The 12,838-nt window shown below is 32.7% G+C and overlaps 1 protein-coding gene across 3 annotated transcripts in view; it reads left to right on the top strand.

Annotated features, from left to right (window-relative positions):
- Positions 1–12,838, top strand: part of LOC110994625 (BMP-binding endothelial regulator protein) — a 54,309-nt gene that overhangs the window by 7,071 nt on the left and 34,400 nt on the right. For all 3 annotated transcript variants that reach the window (XM_045628908.1, XM_022261400.2, XM_022261399.2), the window contains one exon: positions 12,467–12,629. In XM_045628908.1, coding sequence (XP_045484864.1) covers positions 12,542–12,629 — 88 coding nt within the window. In that variant the 5' untranslated portion in view covers positions 12,467–12,541. The remainder of the gene's footprint in view (positions 1–12,466; positions 12,630–12,838) is intronic.

Consider the following 12,838-nt stretch of genomic DNA (forward strand, 5'->3'; position numbering starts at 1 on the left):
TAATCAAACATAGAAATATAAACACTTAACAAATTATATTAATCTTGTAACTTTTTATCATAATTTTACACGTGTCAACAAGGCGTGTCGCTCAGCTGATTTTAACACTTGGGTCCATTTTGTTTTGTAGAAACATTGTGAAATATCAATGGCCATACTGTTCACAATTTAAGTAATTTTCAATGGATAAAATTTTATTTTATTTATCAATAGTTTATATAAAAACAGATAATATTAAGCAACAAGCGAACTCTTCCAGACAACTCTAGTACAAAAGAGTTAAAAAGTGACTTCTTGTATAAATAAATTAAGAAAAATACAATTAACAATTGTGAAACTCAAATATATAAAAAAATTTGATTTTACGAATCAGAAAATATAATTAAAAAATATTAAAATATGTAAATTACATAATTTACGATTGGGTAGAGGGATATAATTGATTTTTTTTATAATTTGAAGGAGAATCCTAACCGGATGTTATGTTTTAAAGCAGCCCAGGGACACTCACATAGTCAAAAGGCTCGCAAGTGCGTGGTCGGCCTTTGAGTAATTTTATATATATGTATGAATCGTATTCCACAAATGATAGAAATCCTAATTGCCTCAAAAGTATGAGCTGGGAGATGAAATTTTGTTATGTCGAAGACAAGAAGAACTGACCTATAATTTTACGGTGTAGCTACTGTTGAATGGAGTGTAAAAATGTTGGTTTTGGCTCGGCGACAATCTGGCTGCGTGGGCCTATCAGTTGCACCGAGGTCGCCCGCTCACCCCACTATCGCTTGTGCCTCATTAACTCTATTAATAAATAATTCATCTTGTGTCCCTATTGTTCTGCAAAATTTTTCATTGAGAACTCGTGCTTTCGACGTATTGTCGCTTGTTTGTTTCTTTTTACGTCTCACGCCAGTGTTTAAAGAAGTGCAGGACAATGAACCGCGGTTCAAGGCAGCTGTAACTGTCTTGATTTTGTACTTATTTATGTGACTTTAAGGTGTAGTGCTTCAGACTGATTACAGTAGATTTACTGTAATGTTTGGGTCCTTGTTCACTGTAAAACTTTATTGGTATACATTATTGCGGTTGGTCACAAATCAGACAGTCTTTTGAAAAACAAACCAATCAATACCAATATTATTACGAGAAAATATTTGTACTTATGTTATTAAGAAACCATACCAAATACGAGAGAGTATTAAATTCACTCATATACAGAAAGCACATTGCAAAGCCAGGTCTCGAACCTACGACCCCAAGGAAGGAGTCGCACATTGATACCTAGCCCAATAGCAACTTTAAAAATCATTCAAAGTTAGGAAGCTATGTGATGACATAGACTGAAGTTATATGATATGGATTTCCAAAATATTTAATACATAATTGAAATCCAGCCACGCGAATCTATGACATCTACTGTATTATCGGGAATCTACAGTATATTTTAGAAGCAACGTCATTTTATACTCAATCTGTTGCATCGAGGCACAATAACATTCCTGTCTTGAGCTTATTAGAGCGGTGCAGTTAACTTTTAAATGAATATTATCATTGAATGGCGAACATATAAGGAAACTACTAATCATCGAACGCTTTACTTTTATAGCAATATGCGGAATTTATTTACAAAAATATCTCGTTTAAACTGTCTTGTTATTAGATTTATATAACATGTTTCTAACGTGTAATTTATTGCACAATTTACCTTAAATTAGTTTTGTATGTTGCGAGTTGCTCTAAGATATTATATTAACGCATTACTTAAGATGCCATAGCCTACAAATGACGTAGGCATATTTTTTTCTGTTATTAATTTTTAGTCTGTTCTTAAATGTCAAATACAGATGGTAAAATTGTATGTTGTATCGGTGATTAAATGGTAAATCGTTCATCTGTTGAAATTGAGAAAGATTTTCTGGTTTCTTCCTTTTGATTTAGAAATACGGGACTTACAATTCCCGGTAAAACAAATTAAGTTACTTACTATTTCACAGTACTAAATATATATGTAAAGTTGTTTTAACCTAATAAAGTCATTATGGGGTGAACGGTGTACTAAATTTTTAATGTTGGTAAAACCTATGAATCATAACTTTTTGTTCTTTGTCTTTCGCAAATGCAATGACTAATGAAATAAATCGATATTTTTATAGTGTTATAATTGAAGTATGAATCTTTCGAATAATGTACAAATTGTGTTCTTCAAAATAGACTTCTATTTTTCTAAAACAGGAAAACAAAAGGATCGCTGGCAAATATAAATTTATTCAATTTTAAAGGAATATAATCTTAAGCATAGAACCTTATCAAGAAAAAAGCGTACTACTTAATTCTTAAAAGGCAAAGCAATTGCGAGCCCTCTGGCAATTGTCTATGGGCGGCAGCGGTATCACATAACAGGTGAACCTCCTGCCTGAATGTTATATAAAAAAAATGAATGGCCAAAATAAACCACTTTAAGTTTGCGACAATATTGTACTTTAGGTCGAACTGTTTGTCGCTAAATCTTAATTTATTACTTGACAGCTTACTTAGCATTTGCAATATTTGGATACGCGGCTAAATTCACTCACAAATTTTTGCTTACAAAGAACGCTTAATGGATATGTTATGTTCAGGCCTGTTAATTGAATTAGCCACTTGAAGTTGCCTCTCATTCAACAGCTCATTGTTTAACGCAATGAATGCTCTATTAGCGGTAATGGCTTTTAATATTTAAATTTGGAAACTGCTTGCAAAAAGGGGTGTGGCTATACTAGCAAATGCCCGTGGTTAAAAAAACAAAACGCAGCTTTTACTATCCAAGGTCTTCTTTGTTTAACGTTATATTCAATAAAGCTTTTGTTGTATAAAAACCTTCTTTTGTCCTTTCCATTTAGCATTTAAATATCTTAACGTTTCCGTGCAAATTTAGCATCTCCGACTACATTTTCCACAATATAAAACATAAGTGAGCGGTTTGCTTGATCTAATTTTACCATTACAAACAAAAGATAATTATGGATTCTCCTCCAATATTTGCCAAGATTATCTCACTGCAGCGGCTGACGACAGTGGTTATCATAGTGAGATCAGTGTTATTTTAGGTGAATTCACCACTACGAATCCAGTGTTTTTGCATACAAATGTCTCTAGATGTCACGCGAGTGGCTATAAACCGTGATCACGAAGCGTGACTTGAAGCCGTGATCCTATAATTGGCAGATCCAAGCCAACCTAACCGAATAATTGGCCGAGCAGGTAAACGAAAACAAGGAAGCGAACGCGGAACAACACCCTATGGTCCCCGCCCTTCGAGCGAACTTGTTGAGCAAAAAACCCGATCTTGTTTCGAGTACAGTTAGGTGGAGCATTAAGTAATCCGAGCTGAGAGAGCTGAGATAATGTTGCACGTGAAATATATCCGAGAGTTTTTATTGCGGCCGCGTTCCGCGGGACTGGTATGTGCGAAGAAATTCACTTCGACCTTGCGTATTGTTACTGTGATGGTACCATGGGGCTTGGGACCGTTTTTCTATATATAATAATAATAATATTATTGACTATGATTAATTGTATAATAATTGATATAAAATAATAATAATATATTTGACTATGATTTGTATTTTGTCAGCTTGAAGAATATAATATAAGCTTTTCCACGCATCACCACGATGTGGAACCAGCTGTCCGCTGAAGTATTTCCGAACCAATTTGACTTAGGGTCCTTCGAGACAAGAGCGTACCGATTTTTAAAATGCCGGCAGCGCGCTTGCGAGCCTTCTGGCAGTGCGAGTGTCCATGGGAGGGGTGTCACTTAACATCAGGTGAGCCTCCTGCTCGTCTGCCTCCTGTAACATGAAAAAAAGCTGGCGATTACTATGATTAATCTACAATAGTAAAAGATTTTTTGCTTGGTTTAATGCACTTCTCTTAGGCTTGATTGGTTCTATATATACCATCGCAAAGAGCAATAAGTTATAAGAGCAATATACATATATATAGCAAGGTTAAAGCACGAAATCAAAAGCTTGATTTATTTAAAAAATGTTTGCAAAATTTAAGTAGCGACTGATCGCCAAACTGCGAAAGGTGATGACACTATGAGAAGACCAAAGAAAAAAGCTTTTAAGATTCAGTTACTAGCGCTGCATAAATGAAGTTTAAATAAAAATGAAGTAAGACAGAATAAAAGAAAAACATTACTAATCTTTTTATATTAATAAAAAATTAAACAATTATGTCTTGTTAACGAAAGGGTTTTGAGAAAGTTGATAATAATTTTTATTCAAAAACGTACATATAACTTGACGACAGTCGAGGTTGAAAATATCTAAAAGTTCTAATAAAAAAAATATCGAATAAAAATGTATTTTCTTTATCTTTGATTTATACATACAATTTTATTGAATGAATGTTATAAAATACGTGACATGAATTGTGTCACCAGTTGTAAATATTTGTTAAGCTATCAAGAAGATACGATATACAAATCAAGCCGGAAACTTATTTTTATCATTGAATGTCTATTTTATTTAAAGCTGTACTAAAATTACCAGTACTGAATTTCAATTGCAAGAAAAAAATAAGGCACCCTACTACAACTACAATAATGTTATCCGAGTTACAAAAAATGCCTATTAAATATCGCTGCGAAAACTATTGATGAGAGAACAAAAAAATGTTTAAAAAATAAATGTCAACCCTTCCGATTATAATTATTATTCATTAAGGTAACACTTATGAACGTCAATAGAGCAATAAGGAAATACTAAAAAGTAAGTCGACATCACTGGAGACTGAAGAGCTGGGAGCTACCTCGGACAAATAATTCGTCTAGCTATTCATGCCAGTATCTTTAGAATCTTGCCTAATGGGACAAATTATTATTTGTCCGAGGTAGCTCCCAGCTCATCGATTAATAAGATAATTAAGTAAAATTTTTTTAAGATTAGTTATGGTTTTATGTTTATTAATTTATGATAGCTGTAGGATTACTTTATACAGGTTATTTTTATTTATTTAATTATTAAATTTTTTATTATCTTTTTTATAGAGAAATACATATTACATGCTAAATGCTTTTTATTTTATATTTTCGCCAGTTCCCAAATCAAGAGCGTAGAACGGACGAGAAGAACTGGCATTAAACTCTCCACCGATATTTTAAATGGTTAATTTTTTGTTTTACACAATGTTTGTAAGGAGCTGCAACCATTACACCACGCTCCACATGATGTCTTAAATAATTAATACTAAATACATACTAAATAAATATAAAAACAAAGGTTAGACCTCTTTAATGTATCACTATATAGTATAAAACAAAGTGGCTTTCTCTGTCCCTATATCCCTTTGTATGCTTAAATCTTCGAAACTACGCAACGTATTTTGATGCAGTTTTTTTAACGTAGAGTAGTTTAAGAGTGAATCAAGAGGAAGGTTTATATGTATAATAACATCCATTAAATAGTGGAGAAGTACTGTTATTTTTGAGGTTTCTAATGTGATGTCGTAAATAATTAAATTTTTTCCGCTTACATTGCAAACGCAGGCTGAACCCTACGAGTTTTATCAAAATAATGTACTAAGTATTATACACATTGAAAAGGTCTACAGAAAAGTCCGTGATGGTATCTATCTCTTATGGATAACCCACATTTTTATATACAACGTTCACAGATTTTCTGTAGTATCAGCATTGCACCCGTGCGAAGCCGGGGCGGGTCGCTAGTATCATATAAAATATCCTGAAAACTATTCCTGTTTTGCTTGCTTTGGAGCTTGGCACATGATCGATAAAAGTGAGGGCTTCTAAATTTACAACTTGGATTTAAACTTGGAGTGAATAGGTAAAACAAAAGACTATAGGGTTATCAGAGATGTTTCTGAACAATTCCGTTTGTGATCGTTCAAAAACATCTAATCATAAACAACCAAACATTTCGAAAAAAGAATTTCGATTAAACATCCAATAAATATAATATATACTAGCTTCTTCTAAAGAGGTTGTATAACAAAAATTGGGTTGGAATTTCATTAACAGAATTCAATGCCTAATTGGGAATCATCGAAGGTTTCATTAGTGGTGACTAGTACTAATTATGTAGTCACGATGTTAAGGGACTTTTTCAAACATTAGATAAAAATATGACATCCAGCCTAGTTTGTTTTCATTACAAACTAGATTATAATGAAAAATATTAACCGCATATTAGCGATAGTATGCCCTGGGTTCGTCGAAAAAATTAATAATCATCATTTAAAATCAATGAACAGTATTTATTTAGACAGAAATGTTTCTATACCCAAACAAATATTGTTTTAGTATTTATATACAATTAACAAATTCTAATTACAATTAAGTAGGCAGTATATATGTCGCAGCCAACTAGCTTCAATAGCCTAGCCGTTTAACTAACGGCCTGAAAGATGTTCAGCCAGTTGGCAGTTGACAGCTAGGCAAATGACTTGGATCGATGACGTTTACTTGCTGTTATTGTATGTACGCGTTGACTGTTAAATTAAACATAATAAGTAGACTATTCACTATCAATCAGTCAGCAAACCACAACTTTGATGGTATTTAAAAAATTTCATAAAAAATAACCCATGGAAGAGTGTAGTGACAATAATAATGTGACTTAAGCTATTTAATTTTAAAAGAAATATTTTAATGGCATATGTTTCACCCTTTTTAATTCGCCAAATAACTCTATCGTACGAATGGTCTAAGCATTATCCAGCCAGATTATTAAATGTTGTAGCAAACACTACGGCTGAATATCTTTCAGGGTGTTAGTTAAACGGCTAGGCTATTAGTTAACAGTTGATTACTCTGGTTGGCTGCGACATATATACATACATAGGATAAGCACTCTTTGTCTTCATTGTTTTATGTATCACATGATATAATAAATATCAAGTATTTATCTGAGCTATTTATGATATATCTGACCTTAGATTGCCATTGTACGTAATATTTCCAATATAGTAATTAAACAATTTTTAATTGAAGTTTCAACGGCGCAAATATAATGAACTTGCAAAAAGCAGTAACAACGATATTATTATAAAATATTAAAGCAAATTTCCAGTTCCCGTCCTAAGAGTGAGTATTTAATCTCTTGTGCATAATTGGTTGTGAATGTTTAAGATTAGTTAGACAAAAGACATTGTTCTTTTGTCGACGGTTCGTGTGATTGGTCAACAAGTTGTCAACTAATGCAATAAGCGTTGACGCGCGGCATGATGTTCATACCATGTCCAATCACAATCAAACGCAGGGCTGCGTCTTTCGTGTGCCGTGTTATATTTATCAAACTCGGTTCTTGTGTGGAGTATTGCAGTCATCTCAGGGCTGCTAAATGTTATCTAGATATCTATGAAAAGAGATATGTGAAGCGGGCTAAGAGAATTATAGACGATGATTTACTCTTTGAATCTCAACATCTGAGTATTGACCATCGCCGTTCAGTTGCCTGCCTTTCAGTCATTGCACTCCGCAGAATGCTCTATTGAATCACACAATCTGATTATTTCATCCCCTTTTAAACAACGCTCATCCAGAAGCACCCTGGTGTCTCAAACTCCTGCACGATTTGGTTGGACGTGTCTTATAAAAACAGCATAGAAGTTTAAATCCTTGACGTTTTTATCTTCCCTAGACTGTATTATATGGTTTAATTTAAGTGGCGGTTCATCAGGCATCTCCTGGACATACGCGTCCTTCATTTAGCCACCTCTGATTTCATCAGGTGGGATTGTGGCCAAATGCCTGTCTAGTTGTGTATAAAAATAATGTCTCACATCTCTGTTCTACTCCGCCAGCAGGTGGACAGGCGACGAATAGTATGTTTGTCTCCTGTATGGTACAAGTAAAAGGATAAATGATTATGACTCACAGACATAGACAAAAGAAACTCAGGGTGACATAACATATTCCTTTAAGAGTATTTTTCTATCCGGTCTCGATTTTAAACGGAGCAAGTCTACTGCGATTTAATCATTACAAATGAAACCTAATCACTTTAATTATGTTCTACTTATTCTGTAAATCTATTCATTAACTATTATATCGATACAGTAGTAGCGAAATTTAATAATTAAACAATATATTAATTAATTACGTTATTACTTTACAATTCAATCATAATGCAACAATGTAATTAAGAACTTATCAATTGCTTAACGTGTTCGGGGAAGAGGTATTGTATGGAGATTCCGGACACAGCAAAAAGGTTTTAGCGAACGCTTACTATAATTTCCTGGACAACTTGGTGGCCTGAACGCTCAGTTATAAGTTGTGTGTGGCCAGTACGAAGTGTTTGTGCAATGATTTTACATTCGGGCAACATTGAGAGACAAACTAAGGTAATGGAAACGTTTTTATTTTAAATACAGCGCTAAATTATAATTTATAATACGCAGTTAAATGTTCTTAATTTTTAAATTTACTTTTACTGAGATTTTTGTGTGTGTTTTAATTGATTTAACAAGTATAGAATTAAATGTGGCATTGTTTAGTTTTGTTTATTAAGGTAATTTAATGCCAAGAATTAGCTTTTAAGCTTCCGATACAATTAAAAGCTGCTGAAGTTTAAACAGAAAATGGGGATTATTAAAACCATACACTACGCTTTTAAGCAGTCATTGTAAATTCCATTGTCCGATTACATTATTATTAGTCGTGTGATTGATGGAATAAAAAGTGAAACAATGCATAGAGCGGATGTAGGATCTCTTGGTTTGTGATCTAAAGAAACTTCTTTGGTATAACAGGAAATCAATTGAACTTCTTACTGCGCTGTTAATTACTTCTTACGACGACTTTCTTGTGCTTAAAAGTTTATTTGTTTTTTAAAGTTTACTCTGTAAATGATACAGGGATTTGGATTTAATTAAAAGCTCTGTCAAAGCAATGGTAATTGAAAAATATGAATTAAAAAAGAAAATTTCTATTATTTTTTGCGGGGCTAGTTATGTTATTGTCCTAGGTTTGTTTGCCATGAAAATAATAATGAGTGTCATGCTAAATGAAAAAGTAAAAAACTAGTGGCCTTACAACTTTGTACGTCTGTGTATTAGGTACCTAAGCTAACACTGCTCCTCTCGACGCTAGGGATGATCGATATTAGAAAAACATCGATATTGGGTTCGATGTCATATTCGTAAGCTCCACATCGATATGCGATATTAATCGCGTATTACGATACAGTACTCTCTTATAAATGGTTGTATTCTAAAAGAAAACTTAAAATATTTAAATGTCAATATTCATTTGTGAGTAAATAATTATGTATTTTAAACATCTAACTAAAAAAATGTAACTCACTTTCAAACGCCAAGTTTCAGAGTACTAAACTACGCAATAGTTTTTCTTTTAATTTCAATCAAAAAATTTCTTTTAGTTCGAATGGAATATACAATTTATTTAAAAAAATCTGTGATTATTATTACATTACATTTATTAATGAAAATCTTTTCATTGTAGAAATATGTGTCGTTTTTTGTAACATTAATTACGTTAACAAATTTACAATTACTAATACAAATAGTTCTAGTACCGTTTTAAAAAATGTAGTTGAGCGAATTCATTAGGTTTTTTGTTGAATCTAAAACGCATTACTGAGGAGGATCTAAAACCGGAACTTGTCTAATTGACAATGAGCACCTCATGGCGCCTACAAAAGCTTAGCGATGGTATCACCCGACTTACAACTGATATTTCTTTGTAATTGATAAGTCTTTGCCTGGAAACAGGAAGAATTATAAAGGCAAAATATATTTATTTATTGGAATAGCTGTAGTACAAATAAAATTAATTCTTTTTTGTTTACTGGGAGTTGTATTATTTATTTAACGTAACGTAAATTACGAAATTTTCAATTCAAATTTAGATGTAGAAATCGAAGAAATAACAATCGAGGAGCATAAGTATGGGCAAACTTAATTGTAAATAATATCTTAAAAACTACTTATAAGAAAGATAGAGAATGGAAGAGATATAGAGAGAGAGAAATAATTAAAATGTTATATCACATTTATTATAAGTGTCCAATTACACAATATACAAGTTTATTTGCAACTACCTCCAACTGTACAAAGTAGAGTGTAGTTTAAGGGTGTATTCTGTACACTCTTAAAGGCTAGGAAGAACCTTGAAGGTTGCTAGAAGGTTGGCAAATCAGTAATTATTAAAGGAAAAATTGATCAGAAAATCTTGAACAAAAAGTGAAAAAATAACGTTATTTACACAGCAAACTTAAATGTTTTACTATAAAATCACTTGTTTTTTAAATATCTCCTAAGTTCTTGGACTTTGACTCACATGATGAGTTGTAAAACGTAATATCAATATTTTATTTCACTACATTTATCTAAGCCATTTATCCAGATGCTCTCATATGTTAAATCTAATAAATTTATAATACCCTATGAATCTTGGTATTCTTCTGCTTCTCTATGGGTCACAATATACATGAAACAAATCGATTGAACAATTTAATTAAGGTTCACATAGGACAGGTTCGAGGGTTGGAGATCACACCTTTTCCCAATCTGTGTCAGCCAATGTAATTTAAATACAGCGTAAAGAATTTGAAATGATCTATGCGTAATTAGAGGTAAATAATACGAGGCATTGACCTCGTGTGGAATGCTATAAAAAAATGCACTAGGACGAAGTTTGGCAGTCAATCGATATTATCGTGAGCTCAGGGTCACTTTGAATAATTAATTGATCGATCTTTTAAGGCATATATTTGAGATTTATTGTATTAATGATTATTTTGATTTATAAAAGGTGGCATTAAGTTACTTACGTTACTTTTTTCTGGTTAGTATTAGTTGTTAATAAACTTTTTGGTAATACTTTTGGGATACTAAGATAAAATAAGAAACCTAGAAACGAAACAAATGCAAAAGTAGTATAAAAATATTAGTCGTTCAAAAGTCTTTCCTCGAACTTTGATGTTGTTCTCTTTGGAGTAGAGATTCTTGGGCTGTGAAGAAGTGCACAGACGTTGATTAAATATTTAAGTTGGGGCCTGTTTAATAGTACCGGTAACCCTTTCCTCCGGTGCTTTCCTCCCTCAACGACTAAGTATTATACAGCGGCGAAATGATGCCAGAATTTTTTTTCTATTAATTTTTAATATTACTATGTAGGTTATGAAGGATTCTTCATAGCTCAGATATGCTTTAGTCGTTATATTTATAATGTTATAGTTAGAATGAAGTTTAAACCTTTTTAATTAAAAAAATAAAAAATAATATAGTAATAAAATTAAAAAAGTATCCGCACAATATATGGCTGTATAGATTTTATTAAGTGTAAAGTTATATTACAAGCAAAGTTTGTGACTGGTATTATCAACTTCAGTATTCATATTTGTAATTGTTTGCTATTTATAAATTTTAATAATAAAAGGTGATATTTTAGTATTCATTTTAAATTTGACGTCCACTTTAAAGCTCAGGAGTTTTTCAAAGTTTCGCTAGAATCACAATTTAAGACTATTTATTACAACAAAATAAAAGTTTAAGATAATAGTTACCGGTAATGCATAGGATCTAAGACAGACAATTTAAGTGGTTGCAATTAGTTTTTTTAAGTAATACGAGGCAAACGGGCAGTAGCTCACCTGATGTTATTGATATTGCCCATGGCAAGCAGGCTCGCAAGTGTTCGCTCTGTTCTTGAAGGACCCTTCGAGTCGAATTGGTTCAAAAAAGAGAAAGCCCAATGCTTGCCATGAAATAAAAATGGTTGAAAGTTTTACGCATTCTATCATAAGGTGCACATCCTGTCATTTGAGTAGCGAAGATTCTATACATTTCTTATCATTGAAATTCAGAGTCCACTGACTCGGCCGTTACTTACTATACGAGTTTAATTATATTTGAAATAACGAGATTTTAACTTTATGTTTGAGAAGTTGGGAAGATTTTTTTATTCTATTAATGAATAGTTGTAATTCGTATAATATAATACAAATAAAATTAGTATACTCTTTATAAGTACCGACTGAATTTTTGGTTGGAGTGTTCATTGGTTAATAGAATTGTCGTATTAGTTTTTTAACACTAAAGTCTGCAAATACAGGGGTCTAGGCTCTGAATATGATTTTGTCCCATTCGGTGTCGAGACCCTTGGTCCGTGGGGTCCTAGCGCATTAAAGCTTTTTAGGGAATTATCAAAAAGGTTAGTCGACATCACAGGAGATCGAAGAGCTGGCAGCTACCTCGCACAAAGAATTAGTCTAGCTATTCAAAGGGGGAACGCTGTCAGTATCTACGGAACCTTGCCTAAAGGGACTCCTTTTAATAATATTTTTTAATAAATAAATTTTAAGGTTTAGTTATTAGATATATTTCTATGTATTATGTTATTTCTGTATTAAACTTTGTAGTAGTTACTTGTTATTTATTTATGTATCAATAAGGATATAACAAATATAAGAAATTAATAATGATTGTCCTACAGGTGTGTCGGTCGAGTGGCGCGGTGCGAGGGTGTGATGCGAGGGGGGCGGGGCCCGCGCAGGCGCCGGTAGCGACCATGCGGAGACCGCGCGTCGCACGAGTCGTCGCATGGTTTTTTGCAATCGCCGCTACTCTCTCTATTACGACTGCCTCTAGTGTTATCAGTAAGTAAATGATTTATTTGATGCCCAGCATTCGTTGTTAGATAGTACAACGCTGACTTACAGCAGATAAACAATATGTTGTTGCAATTATAGATCTATAGAAAAGCTATGTTCTCTCTGTGCCTCCAAGTCAAGTTGAAATTAGTATGTGCTGCGTAACGAACTCGTTACTACTAATAACTCTCATGTTTTTCTTTAAATATAAATAA

Source organism: Pieris rapae, chromosome 7 (genome assembly GCF_905147795.1).
Source record: "Pieris rapae chromosome 7, ilPieRapa1.1, whole genome shotgun sequence".
Classification (NCBI taxonomy): Eukaryota; Metazoa; Arthropoda; class Insecta; order Lepidoptera; family Pieridae; genus Pieris; species Pieris rapae.